Source organism: Chamaea fasciata, unplaced genomic scaffold (genome assembly GCF_029207755.1).
Source record: "Chamaea fasciata isolate MVZ Bird 193981 ecotype frontalis unplaced genomic scaffold, bChaFas1.0.hap1 SCAF_3, whole genome shotgun sequence".
NCBI classification, from domain to species: Eukaryota; Metazoa; Chordata; class Aves; order Passeriformes; family Sylviidae; genus Chamaea; species Chamaea fasciata.
In genome coordinates, this window is record NW_027094088.1 from 59358466 (window position 1) to 59381458 (window position 22993).

A 22993-nucleotide genomic window follows, 5' to 3' on the forward strand; every position below is an offset into this window, starting at 1 on the left:
AGGAAAATTACTAAGTTAGTTGTACTGCATGTCAGCCTGGCTGTTGTACTACAGCACAGTCCTAATTATAGTAAAATATTTAAGCCAACAAATCAACATTTCTTAAAAACAAAGTACCAAAAGCAAATGAAGTGTTTCATGTGTAAACAGAAGAGTAACTTTTCTGTTCATGAAATACAAGCTCCCTCTCGTGGTCAGACCACAACATGCATCATTAATCCATAAAATCAACATCTGAAAATCCTGTGGGTAAAAATCAGGATTCACTTTTATCAGCTTCAAGCAGCATTTACAATATAGTCATCAACATAAAAATAAAACCCAAACAATTAATTTTTTCCAAATTCACTTCGTACTTGCGCTGGCTTTGGCTGGGTGATTTTCTTCCTAACACCTAGTATAGAGTTATTTTTTGAATTTATGCTGAAAAGAGGTTTGATCATTCAGGGATGTCTTGGTTACTACTGAGCAGCACTTGCCCAGAGCCAACACCTTTCCTGTTTCTCAGACCACCTCTCCAGCAAGCAGGCTGGAGGTGCACAAGGAGCTGGGAGGGGACACAGCTGGGACAGCTGACCCCAGCTGACCACAGAGATATTCCATACTGTATGGTATCACTCTCAGCATGTATAGTGCTGGGGTAAGAAGAAGGAAGGAGGATGACATTTGTCTTCCCAAGTCACTCTTAGTGATAGAGCCCTGCTCTCCTGGAGATGGCTGAATATGTGCCTGCCCATGGGAAGTGGTGAATGAATTCCTTGTTTTGCTCTGCTTGGGTGCATGGCTTTTGCTTTCCCTATTAAACTGTCTTTATGTCAACTCACAAGTTTTCTCACTTTTACTCTTCCAGTTCTCTCCCCCAAAGAGCTGGGCAAGAGTGAGCAAGTGACTGTGCGTGACTGAGCTGCCAGCTGGGACTAAACCACAACAGTCCTTCAAATATTCTGTGGTGCAGCAAAGCTTAAGAAATAAAGAGTTTTTTAAAAGTCCTGTCGCTGTATGCACACAATTTCTAAAAAGACTTTGACAGAGAGTTATTTAAATACTCCTCAAACATCTGTCAGAACAGTTTACCACTATTCCTGGTAGATAATTAAATAATGTTTATGTCTTTTAGTGGGTTTTTGGGAAGTAAGCAGTAAATCAGAGCAATCAGATGATTCACATTAGCTCTGCTTTGCCTGGACTTCCATCTCTGGCAAACTTACCTTTACACTGGTATCTGCAGACATGCAGTGACTGCCCTCAGATGTTATTATTATCAAACAATTTTCTTTATAATTGATGGAACTAAATGGTCTCCTACCATTTAGAAGCTAATTTAACTAAATATAACTACAGTAACTAAATATAACTATATTAACTAAAATAACAACACAAAACCAAAATTCACCTTAGCACATGGCAAAAGCCATACATAACCTTGAAGAAGCAAAACAGTGATTCCTTAATAAATTCAACTGAAGTCTTTGTAAAAGGTCAAACCAGCTGCACTTCAGAAATGAAACTTATGAATTGCTAGAGAAAACACTGTATTAATAAAGATTTGTTCAATTTTTCCCTCTGTACTGGACCGCAAAGAGGTAGTGTGACAGCAGCAGTCTTTGCTACTCTGCAAAATGTCCTATATGGGTTATTGCTCTATTAAAAAATGGTGTGACCTCACATTCCTCAGAGCACAAAAGATAATTCATCAATACTGAAAAACTCTTTTAAAGAGTCTTTCCAAGGAATAGTTGGAATTGCCGGGATAGTTTTAAAGGACACCAATGAATTACAGACAGTACTGTTCTTTGAGAATTTTTATTAAATATCTGTAAACAACATAGTTTAAGTATAGACTCATAGAGGGATAAAAATGGGACCAAAACAAGGTAACATGGAGTCTTTCCATACCATTTACAAATTTGCACTATGTTTTTTACATATACTAAATAAAAAGTTATTAGAGAATCGTACTGTCTGTAATTCATTAACATCCTTTTGAAATATGCAAAGTAGGACAGGAAATCAATTATGTAGCATTTACAGTTGTTAAAGGTAAATTAATATTGACTAAATTAGCACCAACTTATCTTTGTGCTCCATTCTCATTTAGGTTGTTGAGAAGTCTTCAAGACACTTAAACTAGATTGACAAGTTGTACCTGCTATTTCCTTAAGTAGTGTTGTATGATCATTTTCTGCCAAATTCACAAATCCAACTTGATTTCTGAAGTGATCAATGCCTTGAAAAGACAAATCCACTCTTTTTCCTTTCAGGAGATCGTCTATAAAAACCTTGCTGTCTGAAAGAGCACCAACTGCTCTGTCAAGAGGAAAGAAAATACCAATGTCAAATATATTTCTGCTGTTAATATTGCTATTAATCATTATATCAATAAGTGTAACAAAGATTTTTTAGTATCAATTTATTAACTATGGTCAATTTATTAACTATGGTACTTTTGCACTACTTCCTATCAATACAGTTATTGTTACTACTATTATTATTATTTTTACCACCACCTTTTTATAAAGGTAAACTGGTTCATACACTGTGCTGTAAAACCATACAAATAATAAGGCAGACTTAGCAGCAGATGTAATTCCTCAAAAGAGTTTATCTCAGTCCTCAAGGTATCCAGACAATAATATGACAGTGTCCCTATTACTTTGTGCATCCCATTTAAAGATGATTACTCAGAAGTATTTAGTTTTCCATTTTTAAATTAATTAAGGTTTTTCTTCTCCTAATATGTCAGTTGAACTAATATTCTTCTTCAGCTAAGGTTACTACAGTGCTAGTTAAATTATAAACAGATGTGACATTACATATATAATGATCAACTTATATGGAAATTACAATTAAGCTTACGGAGAACTGTTACTAAAAGAGGTACTATCTCAATTTACCTTTCTGTAAGAGTTAAGAGGCATGCACACAATAACTGCATTAACAGGGTAGAAACAGTTTTAAATTATCATCTTAATTAGCCAAATCAAGTGTATGTACAATTACATGAAATAATTGTTTTGAGCTGCACTTAAAGGGATTCAAATTCTAAACAAAAACCACGTAAACATTCTTAGTGTTTTCTAAAAGATCTCTCACATCTCACAATTCTTTTCAATGAACCTGAATTTAATCTTTTCCCCAAATCGATGCAGACTTATATACACTAGATGGCAGTAATAGGTTAAAAATGCTCAAAAGATGTATGTTTACTTTTTTTGTCCAAGCTGGATGAAAGCAATTACCATGATTTCTACAGTGGGTTAAATGATTTCATTGAAGCCTGTACAATTGCAAGAATCTCTACACATTACCATTGTGTGTGACAAGGTGGACTCCTGATGTGAACTGTGCATTAACTGGAACCTAGGCCAAGTTAAGAAACACATGAAGGTTGATTACATGACAAAATATCCTTCATTGATAGAGCTCTCCTGTGGTCTTTTTACAGAGCTTTAATCTATAAGCTAGAAATACTTTAGCTCCTAATAACCATTTTAAACAACGCCATTACTTGTTCCTTGGCGAAGATATTTTACTTTAAGTGTAGTCAGTCACTTACCTACCCTCTTATCACTGTTAGACAAGCCTGTTCCTGTGTCTTCCCTATGTGCTGTACTTCAAGACCTTTCAAAAACACCATCTAATACTGGTTCTACCTGTCAGATTACTTCACACATAAGCAGGAGTAGATTTTTTTACCAACATGAACCTAAAAATTGGTCCAAAACAAGTGCAGATATTTCAAACACACTGAGTCAAATTAAGGCTTGCAGAGGTCTTTTAAGTATTGATTCATAAATGTATCTAAAATCCATCCCTAGATTTTTTATATGTGAGAACTAGTCCGCAGAGAGCCCATGGAAAGCTCTGTTTCTCAGCTGATTTATATTTCCATACTGTAGGGTCTGCTGCAGAACTCACTTCTAGCCAAGGATACCTGAGCAGTTCTATGAAAGGTCAATCCACTGCAGCATGCTTTCAGTTTAGCACTATGGCATCCAAGATCTAGTCCTACTTTTCCTTTTGTTTTTAATCTTGCAAACACTAAAATATGTAGAAAAATAACTGTCATCTCACTCTAGCTATCTTGCCTTTTGTATTCTGTCAACCACCTTATAACGTCTGACAATTGTTTTTTTTAAGAATAATGCACAAGGACAAACATTTCCACTGAAATCAATAGCAAAAAGCACAACAGTGGTATTTTCTTGTTATTCCATACCAAATCGTATTTACAATGCCAACTAGTAATTACACTCAGTGCAACTAATCCAGAGATACCCAAAAAGTTAACTAGCACTTTGATCTAAAGTCAAAAAGGAAATTAAAAAAAAAAAAATTAGAACAGCATACTCTAAGTGAACACAAACTAGAATTATAGAAGCAGTGCCTGTTTTCTTTCTATATTGTTGTAATGTAAATCCTGAAGCACTTAAAATTCATGAAGTTTCTTTTAAGAAATTTCTGAGTTTTAATTTTGATCACTTGTTAGAAAAAGTGATCTCACAAAAAAAGCCAAACTCAATTCTGTCAGTTGTTATTTGTGATGCAAAGGTGAGATTCACAGAGTCAATGACAGAAAACCAGCAAGAAAAACTTGGCACTATGATCTCATAATTAGGCATTTACTGCAAAGGCAGGCATCCTGACTTCTAGCACCTGATCCCATGACTATGCATACAGTTAGCAGAGAGTAGAATGTCTTGGCTTGAAGGGACTGCTGTCATGACTCTTGATTGCTTGCTTTCTTTTTATTTTCAAAATCTCACATTCTTGATTTTGTACAGTTCTACAAAAAGAGATGTATAGTGTATTCATGAAGGCTAGACCACAGTCAATCAGCTAGGAAACTCACATGGGAATTGCAGGTCTGGATTCCCTTAAAAAGTGCAGCCTAGAATACAGATCTTCCATTTTCAGGGTGGAAGCTCTATGTACTAAAATACCACACAAAGGGCTTTGTGCTGAATTGAATGTTACGTTTAGCACATTCTTATCACGCATTTGACTTCAAACAGCATTCAACACATTTAATTTCTGTGTAGACAGAGGCACTATTGTGCAAACACAGTTGGAAAACTGAAGATATCTAAGTAACTTAATGGATCCAAACCTAAGGATCAGTGAACTCTCAGATGCCCAGTTGACTAGCTGTACTTTGAGAGATTACTCTCCCCCTACATTACCCACAGGTTCTTTTGCCAGCTTGGATCTTGGTTTCTTTCCATTAACCTGGTATCAAAAATTGGTGAAACAAGAAAAAGGCAAATTCAGCATTTTACTCTTTGAGATCTCTCAAAAGATTAAACAAAAAATATCAGTTATGAATTTTAAATCTCATTTAAAAGAACATGCAATCTAGAATACCTGAGGACAGCTGAGCTAGAAACCTATAGGAGGCATCTGGCCAGGGAAGGGGTGAATCTCTGAAGAAGCTGCTGCTGACTAGAGGACAGTTCTGAGTGCCTGGACTGTAGAGTTCTGCTGGGAGAGGCAGAGAAGAACTCTAAGTCAGTGCTTCGGTGGCATTCAGAAAGTGAAGCTGAGGAGGGGCTCACAGAGTAGCAAAATATCTTGAATTTGAGAATATTTGTTTTGGTACACGGTTTTGGACTCTTTTAAAAAATACTCATGAAGAGACACATGCGCTTTGAGGTATTATCCCAAACTCTTTTTTCTACAAGTTTTCAAACTCTTAAAAAAAAAAAATCTCACATGAACAGCTGGTGGTTGTTCTCACCAATTTTCAGGTGCTATCACAGTTTACTCATTAACCAGGCACATGGAGAGGGGAGGGACTCTACCAGATCTAGTATCCTTTGCTTTTTTAGTCTCTGTTCCTGGCTGTTTCTCTCCCCTTAGATCAGACTGTTGAAGATGCTGACAAATTTGCATCTTCACAGGACAGGTAGGAGTAAAGAGATCTCAAGGATATAGCATTCAAAGAAAACAAGTGTGTAAAAACAAGCCAACTGATTTAGATATACTGATCATTCATTACTTTTAGGTGTGTCAAATGCTTTCAAGCCAATATACTTCTTATTAGAAGCATGCCCATGACTACCAAATGGTTCCTACTTTCTACCTTGGATTCTCACTTTCTTATGAGCAATCTCCACTTCCAACAGATTTTTATTTCCCCTGTCCCCTATATCAAAACATTGGTTTAAAAAATTACTTTAGCAAACATGAGATCTGTGAGTGCAAGTTCAGCACACAGCAGGAAAAACACATACTTTGTTCAGAGCTTATGATATACCAGAAGTTATGAAAATGGCCAAAATTAAGATTAGCATTTTAAAAACATGAATTAAACATTCAATAACTCTAGTAAATTAGGGCTGTAGGACTAACAAAAAAGTGTCAGTTAACCCTGCTAGTCTCTTTATGAATACATCAAGCAAAAACATTAGTATATACTTAATTTACACTAAATACCTACATGCTAATTTCTTCTTCACTGGATAAATGCATCACTAACATGGTGACATGCAATGAGCCAGAGCGAACCATTGCTTTGGAAAGCCTTTGATCCTTCTGTATTATTGCATCTTGGACAGCCTGAATACTGCCAGTAATCTGAGAAGAAAGACACAGAAACAACAGTTAGCCACTACAACAATTACTGTATCCCATCATGCAAGTGAACAAGAAAGCACACAAATGGAAAACAAACATTTATGCAAAAACCATTCTAGCAGAAGAAAGTTTTATCCTCTGATAAAGCTGTGCTAATTGACCTGAGTGAACCCAAACTGGGTACAAATGGAGTGATTAATAAATCACTGGACACTCCTCATCACATCTTAATAGGAATTTCCTTCCATAAGTATCATAAATTCCTGAAGCAGATTAAGATCATCCAGTTTTACACTGCCAGTGATACTAATAAAAAGCTTCTTCAAGGAATTTATCTGCCCACTGTGCTAAACATCTGTCTTGCTATGCACAGGTAAGTGACTAGAAAAACCTGATTTTTGCAGGACTGGGCACATACAAAACCAGAATATCCAGTAAATAATTTGTAGAGATATCTGATTTGCAATTCTGGTTATATTGTCCAATAGACAGATATAATGTATATATGCCCTTCAAGTATATTTAGATAGATTTCCTTGCAACAGGTATAGAGTTCTAACTTCAATAGTCTTTCTCTTTAAAAATACTGGAATTACATTTTTTTAATTGAAAATTATTTATATGCTTATACATGCTCTGTAAATTGTATCCAAAATGTTTACTGTGCTTGAAATTATACTAGTTGCATTGTAGCAATTTAAAAAACAAAACACCAAAACCCTGCAACAATTCTTGAGTATGTTAGTGAAAATTAAATCCAATAAACCTGACCATCTGACAAAATAAATTACTTCTTAGAGCACAGTGAGCAAAGACATTCCAGACAAATCATCTTTGGTGTATAAAGTCTAAAAAAAGCATGTCAAAAAATCCAGTCTCACTTTTTCATTGTTTACTTATTTGAAATTCAGTGGTGAATACTTCATGAATGTACTGTACAGACTTGACTTTTACAAGATAAGCACAAGTAGCTCTTAGGTATAAAAAAAGCATTGATATATTTTGATTGCTCTGTTAATCATAAGGAATACATAAATTTCCTGGGAAAAAAACCCCCACAATCTAATGGGAGTGTTCAGGATTTTTCTGATTGAATTTCTTAAGATGAGTTTTGCCATGCCGAAGTTTTACCTAATGAGCCATAGATATCTAGTAGTGTCATATAAATATAACTTTAATATAACTCAAAGGAACCAATGCTGGTGAGGGTGGGGAGGATGGAAGGTAAAAGCTATTTGCCAGAAAAGGGAATATGGCATTTACAAAACCACAAGTGTCTAACGTAGTGTAGAACATATGAAGAAAATTCCATCAACATTTTATCATAATTCATGTTGTAATAAGACTATTTTCCTTCACATGTCAGAACTGATCTTATCCTGGATAAATAATAGTTTCATTGTCTCAGATACAGGAGGAATTTAATTCATATTTAAGCAAAGAACTGGTAAACGTGATTCCAGCTAATTGCAATGTATTGACTGAATAATTAAGTTTATAAGAAAAAGCAAAAAAAAGAAAAAAACCCTCAAAAATTAAGTGTGCATCATATTAATTACAATTTTATTCAATTTTCAACTATTGCTTCTAAATTTAATTTGCACCTGTGAGCTGGCAAAGGAAAAAATATAATTGTAAGTATACAAGCCGTTCAGAATACAGAAGACAGGTGTGGAACTGTGTTACCATGGGAGTAAAAACCATCCTAGCTCTGAAAGAGATCAATATTTCTCAGCATTTAGTTTAGCAGCCAATACCCCACATCCCCATGCCCCTACAGTTCCCGTCAGTAGTTCTTCCATGCAAGCATGTTCTTTCAAGGCTCGCTCTTTTATGCAAGCACCAGTGGCACAAAAACTGTAGGAAATTAATACCTACAAGATGTCAATTTTTCTGTCCAAAATTGGACAACAGGTTGAAAACCCAAAAAACCCAAAAGTACAGGCTCATAGATGTATAAACTCTATTAGGAAAACAAAGCTAAAAACCTAACAAATAATAATGACTTTGGAACAAGGTTATGTCCAAAGACAGTCAGTCAGCAGCTAAAGAGAAAAGTTATTGCTGAATCCATCAAGAAAGTATGAAAAACCCTGCTTTTTTGAAACAGGTAAAATAAAAAAAAGGCTCAGCACGTCTTCTCTCTCTGGCTGAATGACAATGCTCTACACAATCAACATTATTTGGAAAGAAAAAAAAAAGTTTTCAAGTAAGTTTTTGTGAATTTCAGAAACTTGTTTTTCAGATGTTTCCCCTGAAGTTATGTGATCAAAATGTAACAAAACAGCCGTTAAACAGGTGTGCTATCACAATGCATATCACAATTTCAGATTTGTTCTGTTTTCTCCAATAAATATAAGGTGCAATTAGTATTTGAGTGTACTATTCTAATTAGGCAAACTAGGACTCTTATAATGCTATATAACAAGATATGACCCACTGCATAAATGAAAACATAAACTGGTATTTAAGCTGTTATTTACATTACCTCACAAAGCATTCTTTTACATTTCAACTGCTATCATGCTATTTCTTTTTACTGGAGATGTCCTGACTTAATTAAAAAAACTTTTTGAAGGCAGATCACACTTAACAATTCCTCCCTCTGAATTTTTGAAAAAAAAAAGTTCAAAAAAAAGGCCTCAACTACTGATTTCAAGATCTCCTCTCCCATTATTTGAAATACGTTATTCTGGAGAGTAATAGAATAACACACTTTTGCTTATTGCAAGGATACTTCTAGTAAGTAAATGTAAAGCTTTAAAGATTTAACAGATCAATAGTAATTATAGCCAAGACTGGAGAACCCTGAAAGGCTAACCTACCAAATGATAGCACATCATGTAAGTCATAACTTAAACCCCCCCCCCCCCCAAATCCCCAAACAAATAGAAAAAGACACAATGATCATAATCCATTTAACAATTTTTGCACAAGTAATAATGCAAAGTTCAATATAAATTCAAAATTAATGGAACAACATTTTTTTATTTCTGAAGATTCAAAACAATTAAAACGAAAACAAGGAAACTGGTCATTTTCCAAAAGGAACAGTTGATTAAATGTTTCAGAAATATCCTTTATTACAAAATGTCCTCTGTGTAAAGCTTAAATTACTACATAAAATACAAAGAAGTAGTACTAATGCTTAAAATACTTCACTGGAACAAAACCAGATCTTCAACAAAATAAAGGTTTCTCATTACCAACTAAATACTACCAGCAATTACCGGATTCACTCTGGCTATCAAGAAACCAGGTGTCTAAATTTTGGCTAATATTGCCTGTAAAAATTCCAACGTGTATTTTCTACTTTCAGAACAACTCTACCTCTAAGATGCCAAGTATAAACAAAACTTTCTAGCAACCTGGAATTCCCAAATGTTCTTAGATTTAATTTAAAGAGTTGTTTCTTTACCTCTGTGAATGAACTATGACTAAATAATGACATATAAAAAACCAAGCGTACTTAAGACCTTCCCAAGTAACCCTTGGGCATAGTAACAATTGTCAGCAGGAATTCTCAATTATCAGATTATATAACCCCTATATTATTCTTGCACTTGTTAAATCATGGAATCTGTTAAACAGATCTGAAAGAAAACATATTTTAGATTAAGATATCCCAAAAGATATCCTGAAATATTTGTATCAGGCTATCCTGGATCTTGTAAAACCAGCTTTTACAATCTCTTCATCACAAATCATGTTTTGAAGAATCAAAGACTGCAGTATCATTTTCAAACCTATTTTATTCTCATTTCATATTTTCTTAATCCTCTTTTACTTTTTTCAGAGAACTGACAATACAGGTGTAGGATGAGTTAAAATTCATCTGAAATAGTTTCTGATATTAAAAAACCCCATGAACTAAATTTGCAAATGGTGTTAAACTGCTTGGGTCAATTTTTTGAACATAAGGCACCTAGTTTCCTTGTTTCAGACACAAAAGATATCAAAGATGTACCAGAGATAACCTGCAGCATGTAAGAAATCATTTTCACTTACTGCCTAAATGAGACAACTCATGTAACTGCAAGAAAATACATTTTCTTAAAGAGCTCTTTGCATTTCCTGAATCCATGTGAACAACAATTCACTAAAACAATAGTTGTTTGAATTTTAAATAAGATGAACCATTTTACTGGAAAATGCTAAACTACAGACTGCCAAGTTAAAACGGTAACAGATCCAAACATAAATTTGTATCTACAAAGAAATCTAAACACATTGCTAGAGTCTTTCTTTTTAAATTAAATAGGAATGTCTCTCTTCCTTATTCTAGGTGAACAACAAAACAGGCAATACTGTAACACTACAGAGGAGAAATTTCAGCCACCTTCAGTGAAATCCATAAGACTGTCAAACTGAATAAAAAATGTAAGTATTTTTCCTCCAGTCTTTTTTAGAAAAGCAATTTTATTCACAAGAAAAGTTACATAACATAGCATTACTCATTGAATAGACTGCTAATGTTTCTTTAAAAATACCTGAAAAAAAATTGTTTTGCACAATATCAAACACTGTTCTTCTTATAAACACATGCAGCTGATGAAGTAATTCTGGTTATACCAAATTAGTATAATAAAGAATATCACCTTTGGATTAGTAATTGGAAGAGAAATGAAATAATTTGGCTGATATTGTTTATTCTTTTTCTTCTTTCTCTCAATGCCTTCTTCAATTTCCCTTCCAGTAGTCCGCTTTCTTTTCTTCTTAATACTTAGTTCAGAAGTTGCATGCACTGAAGAGAAAAAAAAAAGTTACTTTTAGCACACAGACATTTAAAGAAAGACACTCGTCATACCACACCAACAGGAGCTGGACTTCAGTCAACTGACTGGAGCATGTCTTCCCATTCACCTGCTCTGCCCATGCTCTGAACTGTCTGACTGGGATCCAACTCTGACCTCAATTAATGTAGCCATACAAGTGAAGTACCACACTAGAACTAACAGCCTATACCTCTAAGCAAGGTTTATAAGCTGCTAACACAGACAGGCACATGGCTTCCAAACCACTAAGCCTCCCTAAGCCAACATATGCAGAAGACAACAAACTGCCCACACCTGAACACGGACATGACTGTAGAGCAGAAGGGCCAATATTAAATTTCAAAAATCCCATGCATTCTGCATTTTGAAATATAAAATGTAGTAATACATAGGATTATTAAAGCAAAAAGTTGTAGTAGACTAAGACTGACCAACCTATAGCACAGGAACCAAACCCAGCCCAGAAGAAAATATCATCCCAGCCAGATCTGCTCTCTACTTCCTCCTTTCCCAGAGACACCTTCTGATACAGTGAAAGAACTGTGTCTGTCCTCAGTTCTTCCTTTGCACATAACTGTTTTTGTCTTGGCTCATTTCCTTGAGGCTTTACAGAGCCTCTCCCACCCCATGGCCTGATACATTACCCATAAGCTGACCAGGCTGCAGACATCCACTGTCCAATTAGAAGTGTACTTCCAGCCCCATGCTGGAATACATATATTGACAGACAGCTCACAAAACCCATCACCTGAGAAGCTCACATACAGTAATGTGAAGTGACATATGAAATGTCTTTATTCTGTGACTCATTGCTCCACAGGATAACAAAAGGGTGAATTCTTAATATGCTCAAGTACTGCAGGACTGAATACTAATAAGAGAGGCTCTGGACTGTAACTCTCTCCCTGTTTGCAGGGAGACTGTTCCATGTGCATGGTTCATGCCAACAGGTAGGACCAAGAACTGAGTGCATGATGTGTCTATACTTTCACTGTTCACTATTACTTGTTTCTTGTTTAATGTACTTACTAGCACATTCATCTTCAATATCTGTGTCCACAAATGGCATTTCTGCCATTAGAGAATCTATTGAATCAGCAGCACATGGCTCTTCTTTCTGTTGTGTTATTTCCTTTCTCTCTTTAAAGATTTTCTTTTGCTGTATATTTTCCAGCCCATCTGTAATATATTTAAAATAACACACTGGGTTTTAGTTTTTGATATAAACAACTAAGAGACATTATACATAGGCAACATATCAAGTAAACATTTCATTATCAGCAAATGAATATTGACATATAACCCCCGCAAGGATCTTGTTCTTCTTTGTCAACAAAGCAGTAAAAATACCTTAACATTTTATGTGAAATAGGAAAAAAAAAAGACGTCTGCTTTCTATATTTTAATAACCTATGGGCTTGTTTGGTTCCAAGTAAACGAAATTACTGAAAAAAACCAAACAACAAAACAAAAAACAAACCAAAAACTTATAACTGAGCATAAAAAATAAAACCCTTCAGAACACACATAAAAGTTCATTTTGGATAACAGTAAAGGCTTATGAAATTCAGTGCAGACAAACATTGGCAAATTAATTCCACTGTAAATACACCGAAAATGAGGCATGAAGAAGCAGGAAGGGAATCCTATCATTCCACATAAAACAAAGGGTACTCAGTTGACCCTATCATTCAGGAATGAGATGAATCTCCCACTCAGTATAGCATGTTTTAAACAGCAATGATCTGATTTTCTCCTTCTAAAAACTGACTTTCAGTATTTAAGTATGTAAATGAAAACACATCTTGCATGTACAAACATATACATGAAGCTGTACCTCAGAATAATACCACAATCACAGAATATTTTGAGTTAGACAGGACAGAACAATGTCCACTAACAAGTTTTTTTAAAAGTCTTTTTCCCCAAGAGTACTAACTGAGCATGAGTCATTTCCTTATGTCTACTTCATGCTTCTGCATCAGTAAACTCTAATATTGGCATATTGAGTTATACCTTAAAAAAAAGAACAAGCAAAATCTTCTCTAGCAGCAAACAATGGCCATATAATCTGGCACCCAGCAATACTCTTTTGGGACAACTCCACAATGGGATTACTGTTGTGGAAGGAGCTGTATGTTAGAATTGCAGTTTATCCCAGGACAGCTCATTACTACAGAAAACACACTTTCAAAGCTCCTCTCATGACCAGTGCAGATGGCCCAAATCTGGCCTGAGAGCAAAATTCAGCAGCAGAAGTGAACACTATGTTCTTGAGCCACACAAGGCTATGCATGTATAAAATCAATATTACAGACCCATTGTTGGTGATTATCACCCTGTGGAATATTTCTTACACGTATCACTTTATACTAGGGAAGATAAATAAAAGAACAACCTGATTAAATGCCAATTTGCATCAGGGTAAAGTAGGGAGGCATAAATCACTCTGAGGTTATAGTCTGACACCTAACTTTATCTCCCCAGGCTATTCAAAGGAAACAAAGTATTTAGATTTTTTACTTGTTCCCCCTGCAGACACTAAAGAACCATGCATAACAGATATTAAAGCAATAATAAAATTATTACTTAACATTTAGATTAAAGCTCACATAAAACAGATTGTTTCTGGTATCCAGGAACATACAGAAAACAACCCTGGATCCAAAGAGATCTCAAACTGAAGGACAAGACAGAGGTCCATGAAAACGACAAACAAGTAGGTCAGGTTGGGGCAGCAAACCTCAAAATTCAGCAGTGCAGAATCATCATCAGCTGGGAGGAAAAGGGGTTTGTTAAGGTAGCATCAGCTACAGAATAAGGACTCACATACATCTGAGGGGTGTATATTGCAGATTACAGGTTTCCTTTGCTCTGTCTGCTCAAAAAGCAACATACTTGTGCCACTTTGCAAAATGCTCCCTGTTCACAATAGTAAAGGCACAGGTAATGTAATTAACAATGCACCTTCAGTAAACTGAACTGAGAAGGCACTGTGTTTAAATTCTACAGGCTGTGCCTCCACCAAAAATCCCCCAAACTCCCTCACTTTTTTGGAAATACTAATTCAAGAAATCAGCAACAAAATTCAAGAGGTGGATTCTAGTTACTAAAACAACCTGAAAACAAGATTTTTCAAAACTCTTGACATAATGCTGATAATCTGAAACCTAGAGTACAAAACCAGCTTCCGTAGGAGCTCCTTGACCATCAAGCTGTTATAGGATAAGCTTTGTTCTTAATTGCATGCTTAATTATATTTGCCTGAATTTCATATATGAGTAGTATTCATTAATTTGTATTTAAGTGATTGCCGATCTTCAGCATTTGTCATCTGTTACAGCAGAAAAAAAAATCATGACACCTACCTCATAAAGGAGAGACCACAAAAATTAGGAGCAATAAAACATACTTGGTTGTGCTCTGATCCCAGCTGCCTTCTCTACATACTCAGATTATTGTTTCAGATAGAATAATCTTCTATTATTTGACATATAAGTATCACAGATCACAGTGAGACTTGATCATCAGGCCCTATTCCCTGTTCACTCTGTTTATGTTGATGTGTTTAATAGGTTTATCACAGAATGAATTAAGTTGGAAAAGACCTCTGAGATCATTGAGTCCATCTTATGACTGAACACCACGTTGCCAACAAGGACACGGCACTAAGTGCCATGTCCAGTCTTTCCTTAAACAGAACCAGAGACATGACTGCAACATGTTTCTGGAAAGCCCATTCCAATATCTGACCCCTCTTTCCATGAAGAATTTCTTATGAATGTCCAACATAAACCTCCCTGGTACAGCTTAAGTCTGTGTCCTCTTGTCCTGTTGCTGGTTGCCTGGGAGAGGAGGCCAATCCTCACCTGGGGAGGCTGCAGCCTCCTTCCAGATTGTTGTAGAGAGAGGTAAGATTTCCCTCAGCCTCTTATTCCAGGCTAAACACCTCCAGCTCCCTCAGCTGTTCCTCATCAGACTTGTGCTCCAGACTTTTCACCAGTGCCATTGCCCTTCTCTGGACATGCTCCAGCCCCTCAATGTCCTTCCTGAATTGACGGGCTCCTGAACTGGACACAGGAGTTGAGGTATGACCTCATCAGTGCTAAATACACTGGGACAATCACTGCCCTGGTCCTACTGACCACTATAGCTGATCCAGGCCAGGATGCCATTGGTCTTCTTGGCCACCTGGGCAAACTGCTGGCTCATGTTCAGTCGGCTGTCAAAACCAGTACCCCCAGGCCCTTTTCCACTGGGCCACTTTCCAGCCACTCTGTCCCCAGCCTGTAATGCTGCAGGGGATTGTTGTGGCCAAAGTGCAGGACCCAGCACTTGGTCTTGCTGAACCTCATAAAACTGAAATCAGCCCATCGATCCAGACTGTCCAGGTCCTTCTGCAGAGCCTTCCTACCCTCCAGCAGATCAACACTCCAACCCAACATGATCTTGTCTGTGAATCTGCTAGTGGTAGACTTGATCCCCTCATCCAGATTATCAATAAAGTAATTGTACAGGACTGGACCTAACACTGACCCCTGGGGACACCGCTAGTGACCAATTGGCACCATTCACCATGTCCCTCTGGGCCTGGCCATGCAGCCAGTTCTTAACCCAGAGATGAGTGCACCTGCCCAAGCCATGGGCTGACAGCTTTGCCAGGAGTATGCTGTGGGTCATGGTGTTGAAGGCTCTGCTGAAGTCCAGGTAGACAATATCCACAGCCTTATTCTCATCCACCAGGTGAGTCTCCTGGTCATTAAAGGAGATCAGGTTGGTCAGGAAGTATCTGCATTTCCTAAACCTGTGCTGGCTGGGTCTGACCCCTTGGCTGTCCTGTCTGTGCTGTATGATCACAAGATGATCTGCTCCATCACCTTGCTGGGCTCTGTGGTCAGGCTGCCAGACCTGCAGTTCCCTAGATCCTCCTTCCAGTATTTCTTGTAGATGGGTATCACACTGGCCAGCCTCCAGCTGCCTGGGACCTCGCCAGTTAGCCATGACTGATGACAGATGGATAATGGACAGAGGTTTAATGAGCTCCCTCATCACCCTAGGATGGATCCCATCCAGCTCCATACACTCGTGAGCATCTAAGTGGTTAAGGTCACTAACTACTTCCTCCTGGAATACCGGGGATCCATTCTGCTTTTCCTCCCTGTCTACCAGTTTAGCTGGGGCCAGCTGCCCTGAGGATAACAATTCTTACTGCTGAAAACTGAGGCAAAGAAGCTGTTAAGTACTTCAGCCTTTTCCTTGTCTTTGGTGACTATACTCTCCTCCAGGTCCAATAAAGAATGTTTTCCCTGGCCCCCTTCTGTTATGAGTGTAGTCTAAAAAACACTTTTCATTTTCCCTAATAAAAGCAGCCACAGTAAGTTCTAACTGAGCTTTCATCTCTCTAATTTTCACTCTACATGACCTAAAAACATCCTAAAATGCTTCTGAGTTGCCTGCTCCTTTTCCCAAAGCTGATACACCCTCCTTTTTTCCCCCCAAGTTCCTGTGAAAACTCCCTGTTCAGCCAGGCTAGTCTTCTTCCCTGCCAGCCTGTCTTTCACAGAGATGAGACTGCCTGCTCCTGCGCCATCAGGATTTCTTTCTTAAAGTGTGTCCAGCCTTCCTGGGCCCCTTTGTTTTTAAGAGCTGCTTCCCAAGGGACTCTCTAAATCAGTGTCCTGAATAGTCTGTGCTATGAAAGTCCAAGGTGGAGGTTTTGTTGATGCCCCTCTTTACTTCACCAAGTACTGAAAATTCTTACCACATTGTGATCACTCTGCCCAAGGCAGCCTCTGGCCACCACATCTCCCACCAGCCCTTCTCTGTTCATAAAGAGCAGGTCTAGCAGGACACTGCCCCTGTAGGCTCCCTCACCAGCTGTGTCAGGAAGTTATCTTCCAAATGCTCAATGAACCTCCTAGACTGCCTCCTTTCCACTCTGCTGGGCTTCCAGCAGACACGGGCAGGCTAAAGTCTCCCACAAGAACAAGGTCTGGTGAACATGAAACATCAGCCAGCTGCCTACAAGGATATTCCATCTGCCTCTTCATCCTGGTTGGATGGTATGCAATAGACTCCTACCAGGATATCTGGCTTACCAGCCTTTGCCCTGATTCTCACCCCTAGGCACTCAACCTTATCATCACTATCCTCAAGCTCTGTGCAGTCAAAACACTCCCTGAGATACAGACACCCCACTCCTCTTCTTCCTCACCTGTCCCCTCTGGAGAGCCTGTTGCTACCCACTGCAGCACTCCAGTCATGACAGTCACCCCCCACCTTTCCCTGATGGTGACGATATCATGGCTTTCCTGCCGTGCGATGGCCTCCAGATCCTCCTGTTTGTTACCCATACTGCAGGCACTGGTGTAGATGCTCTTCAGCTGGGCTACTGATTTCACCCCATAACTGGCATACAGGCCCTAGGCTCATCCCTAGTGAGGCTGGTCTCACCCCCTTCCCCCTTCAAACCTTCTCAATCAGCCCTGCCAACTCAATCTCTAGAATACTTTTGCCCCTGTTAGACAGGTGAACACCATCTTGCAGGCCTGGTGCTGCATAAATCTCCCAACGATCAAAAAAACCCAAATTCCACCAATGGCACCATCTTTAAGCCACTTGTTGATCACACGGGTTTTCCTGTTCCTTCTGGCATTTATCCCTGATAAATGATGCCAAAGGAATCAAGGAAAACCCTACCTGTGCTCCTGTCCCTTCAACGAGACAACCCAGTGCCTTGAAGTCCTAGGTTTGATTACCCTGGTACTTCTCTCATCAACCTCATCACTGTCAACCTGGAGAGCCAGCAGTGCACAGTAATCAGTGAGCAGAATTAGCCCTGGGAGTCTCTTGGTAATATCCCTTACATGGGCCACAGGAAGTCATCAGACTTTCCTGTGGAATGGGTAAAACCAGCATACAGGGCCCTCAGCTCCCCTCAGATTCAAGTCACCCACCACAGCTACCTTTCTTTTTTTCTTAATGCCTGTATTTGTGACTGGTTGTCTGCACTGGCCTGGAAGACCCTCTAGATAAACCTGCTTCTCCACTGTTGTCTGCCTGACCCTCAAGATCCAGGGCCTCCTACCTATTCCATAAGGGCACATGGGGAGGCAAGGGATGCCAGAAGGGGATTCTTCTGCCTCTCTGAGCAGGGACCTTTTTCCAATCCCTGCCATCTGCCTGATATCAAGAGGGTTGGGGCTCCTTGACTCTTGCTGAGCCTTCACCTGCTGCTTTCTATTAATATTTTTAATAACAAATGAATCCTATAGAGACAGTTTAACTGACGGCTGCTGTAGAAGTAGATGGTCTTAGTGTAGACACATTCTGAACCTCCAGTACCGGCACTATAGTTTACATAGATAAGGAACTACTACTACTAACAACAATAAAATTTCTTGTGGAAAAAATGGTGGGGTTAGTATTCAGCCAGGTCAGATACACAATTAGGGAACTAAAAAGAAAAGAAGTAGTAGTAAACTTAGGCGAAAAAAGGTAGATTTAGTGTTCAGTCAGATCGGACGCATACACTGTCGGCAAGCCTAGGGACTGAGCGGGGCAGGCAAGGAAGCTCCTGAGCCCTATCAACAAGAGCCCACAATTAAGTTGAAAAGTTTTCCCCTACGCCCCAGCGCGCCCCGCACGTCCCGGCATCCGCCCGTAGCCCAGGGGGAGGCGGGCGCGGGGCCTCGCCAGGCCCTGCCCTCTGCCCCCGCCCCGCTGCCCCCGCCCCACTGCCCCGCTGCCTCTCACCGAGCTCCGGGGCCCCGTCGGCCGCGCTGCGGGCATTGCCGCCGGCCCGTTCCGCTCCCTCCGCCGGCCGCAGCGCCATGGGCACGGCCCGCCGGGCGAGCAGGGCTCGGGCCGTCGCCGAGCGCAGCGCGGGGAGGAGCCGCCGCAGCAGCGGCCGCATGCCCGGCCGGGGCGAGCAGCGCTGCCCGCCGGAAAGCCGCGGGGCCGGAGAGGGTCTGGCGGAGCCGCCGCTCCCCTCGGGGAAGCAGCGGGGGAACGGGGCCGTGCGGCGGCGGAACTACAGCTCCCGGCACGCTCCGCGGCGGGCATGGCGGGAGGCAGCCCTGCCCCTCGGTTGCCCCGGCGTGCGCTCTCACAGCGGCCGGCGCGGCCTGCAGTCGGAGGTGCGCGGTTCGAGCGCAGCTTCCACTTGGTATCTTAGCGAGAAGTGGCTGCTCCAGCGCTCGCCCCAATGCGGGGCTGCAGCCAGCGGCAGTGGCGTGCCTCAGAATAACCGGCTGTATCTTAGGGCGGCAAAGCGATGATTAACAGTAATTTAGCGGCGGTCTGGGGGAGAGTAGACAGTCATGCTCTGAATGTGCTCTGCTTTACGCAGCCCCCGGCACTCTGACCGCTGGCACTAAGGGCTCTGCTCTGGCTCTACGGTCTCGTGTTAGGAATGGCCTCAAAGGTGATAAATCACAGAAAAAAATAGAAATTATGAGTTTTCCTGAAGTTACCGAATAGAGCTTAAAACTGACTGGCAAAGAAAGTTAAAAGGATGTAAAGGTATGCACACAGGATTATCGGAGCGGCTGGAGCTAGTGGAGAAACAGATTAAAAAGTCTGTGTATGGGAGAGGCTGCTTGTCTGAGGGAAGGAAGGGGAGACGGTCTTTTCCTGCTTAAATAAAGACTTGGTGCCTTTTGGAAGCCAAAGCCTGTCAGGGTGTTTGATGGGAGAAGCCAAGCTAAATGCCCCTGGTGCTTTTGCTGGTCGGCTTATCCATGTAGACCAGATCTGAGGGAGTGGGTGGTTTATATGCCCATAAAGATTCCTACTTTCATTTTTCAATGCAGTAAGGATGGTGTCACGACCCATCAGTAGAGGGGTGATGTTTGTTGTAAATTCTCATGAGGCTGAACTCTTGCATTTTTAACTTAGGCAACCAGCCCGCTGTTGACCCTTGAGTTGTTGGCTTAAATTCTTAAAATACTTTTCCGTAAACGTGGTCCATAAACGTGGGCCTTAATTTTACACGGTATACATATTGTTACGTTCTCAACTTGCAAAACAAACTATTCAAAAGGTGCTGGCCCGGAAACCACAACAAACTTCCACAAGCTCCCTCCACCCACAACAAAGTGCAGTATGGGAGGTAGAATATGACAGCTGTGTTTTGCCCAGGCAAAGCAAGCAGGGAGAGAAAGAGAAAAGAGAGAAAGAAAGAGAGAAAAAGAGAGGGAAGGGAAAGGGAAAGGGAAAGGGAAAGGGAAAGGGAAAGGGAAAGGGAAAGGGAAGGGAATACAAAGAATATGACCAGTCCTCAGATCCTGCATTGGTCCTACGTTGGAGGGGCAAGAGTTGGGGTCGTGAGAAAGAAAGTGAAAGAGTGTGAGAGGGCCTGACCCGTTTTCTTTTATAGATAACCTGGTGCAGGCCTCTTACATAAACCAGCTCTTTTGCCCTGTTTTGTCCATGCATGCACAGCCAGCCCTTGGAGCCCTCCCACAGGAGGTGAATGGGGACAGGGGCAGTGAACATAAGTGTCAAGGTAAAGCAGGAAGCTGGGTCAGAACAGTGCTGCCCCACCTCTGCATCTTTAGATCACACCTTTGCCATTGTAGCAGTCACAATGTTTGAGACGAAAAATGCTGATGTCTGGTTCTCCATCGATGGCAAAAGCAAATAAATAGGATGGTTGGAGAAACAGCATGGCTACTGGAGGTTAGAAGAAAGTAAAATGTTTGAAAGAGGAGTGAAAAATGAGGCCAGTTCCTGTATCTGGCTTCTCTTTTTACTGTTATTTTGATCCATTTTGAGCTGTTTGCCATTCACATAGAATTTTTATTTGATTTGCATAATTCTGTAGAGGCCAAAAGTTGGATGTGATGCACAAGTCCAGGTTCTGTGGGATCCAAGAGGAGCTTTAGGATGAGGCTGCTGGCAGTTTTTATTCACATTTCATTTGAATATCAGCTATCAGGAGACTAAATGCACAAGTGGTCACGTCTTCCTGGCCCATTTCCATTGTCAAGTACAGTACTTCCATAAAACTTTGATTCTAGAGAGTTATAGATGAAATACTGGAAGAAAATCTTTTTGAAATTAAGTGTCTTTTTATAAATACAAATTCAAAAGCAATTTGCATCTGAAACTGCTCCAAATCAATTAATTAAGTTTTTTGCTGAAATCTTCAGCGAGAAGACATTAGGAAAAACCACTTCTGTTTGTAAAATTGACAGGGGTGTCCAATGCAATGTTTAAATTAAGATCGCATTTAATAGTGCTCTTAGCAAATGAAAATGCAGTGCATTTTTATGGAGCTAAAATTGTCTGCAACCAGCACTCATTAGCCTGGCAATAAAATTATGCCTGTAGATGTATTCTTCGGTCACACGAACCTGCCTGAATATACTACTTCCGGAATGAGAGGAAGTGAGAAGTGAGAAGTAGAGCTGGTAGCAGTTCCCATGAGTTGTCCCTACAAGGCACACCAGTGGTGTTGGGGGGAAAAGTTCGATTGAGGACTAGAAAGATGAAGTAACAAGTTGTGACTTTTCTGCCCGCCCAAATACTGTACAAGCTTCACAGAGGTCGCTGACCTGGTGCCTGGCAGAAACTGCTTTTCATTCCTGCTTAGATTTGGGCTAAAGCCAGCATTTTATCAATTTTCTGTGGCCTTGCCTTTATTAAAGAAAGTTTCTGATTAACCTCTCAGCAGTACAGTTGTCACTTCAAAGGAAAAAAATCACATTATGACAGCTGAGTGACGCTAGCCCAAAGAGGAAGCAGGGTCAGCTCTGTGGTTGTATTTGCTTACACAACTACAGTGCCAATGCCTGTTAGCCTCTCACCTACCTTTCCTTCTCTTAATCCACCCACTAATTTCAGGCAAATTCTGTAGAGTGTTAGAGGATTCAGAGATATGATATTCCCACACCTTTCCTGAAAGTGGGTGATTTGGAAGAAAAGCAAAACCCGTTTAGCTCCCAAATGAGGGAAAGAAGAAACAATGCTGTATGTCCATTTTTCCAAGAGTGGCTGTCTATGAGCTATGAGCTCACTCCACTATACGTCATGGTACGTATTATCAATACATACTATGTCTTATCTTAGTCAAGCAAGAGATGTGGGGGAGCTATGAGTATTTGGGACATGACTCACTGAGGGAAGTTAGGTAGTGAAAAGGCAGGAACGGGATGTGTTACAGGGAGCCTAGAGGAGACATTGAGATATTGTGTAGGACATGGGAGGGAGTTGAAGGTATTGTGATGAGAGGGCATGGAAGCTGTAGGGGAAGCTTGGGTTGTTGTGATAAGAAGGGAGGACATAACTGTTACAACACAAGTCTTCATTACTGTCGCTGCTGATGCAGCATCTTGTTTTCTGGCAAGCAAAGAAGAATAAAAGACCGTGGCTTGATAGTAATAAGAGATTTGCCAGAGAAACAGAGAAAAGTTTGAGCTGCAGTACTACAGATAATGAAAAATGAGAGGTAGAGGAGAGTCTAGGATAAGGTAATTTAATGCAAAGGTCAAAAAGCAAGTAGTCTGAAGCCTCTAATAACTGGTACAAAAGGAAGAAGTGCATGAGGATGCTATCAGATGTAGTTAATAAATAGAAACTGTGTTTGATTTACATTTGACATGAAAAGATAATATAAATGGGTTTTCATCATCTGTTGA

At 40.0% G+C, this 22993-nt stretch overlaps 1 protein-coding gene across 5 annotated transcripts in view; it reads right to left on the reverse strand.

The window, feature by feature from the left end:
• The window catches only part of AKAP7 (A-kinase anchoring protein 7), an 85572-nt gene extending 66210 nt beyond the window's left edge, over positions 1–19362 (reverse strand). For 3 of the 5 annotated variants that reach the window (XM_066179175.1, XM_066179173.1, XM_066179174.1), the window contains exons 1-5: positions 19107–19362; positions 12381–12530; positions 11175–11320; positions 6440–6576; positions 2147–2307 (exon numbers count right to left, since the gene is read on the reverse strand). In XM_066179175.1, the coding sequence (XP_066035272.1) occupies positions 2147–2307; positions 6440–6576; positions 11175–11320; positions 12381–12530; positions 19107–19266 (754 nt within the window). In that variant the 5' untranslated portion in view covers positions 19267–19362. The remainder of the gene's footprint in view (positions 1–2146; positions 2308–6439; positions 6577–11174; positions 11321–12380; positions 12531–19106) is intronic. The other 2 variants (XM_066179171.1, XM_066179172.1) reach the window with 1 other exon arrangement.
• Positions 19363–22993: the final 3631 nt, after the last annotated feature.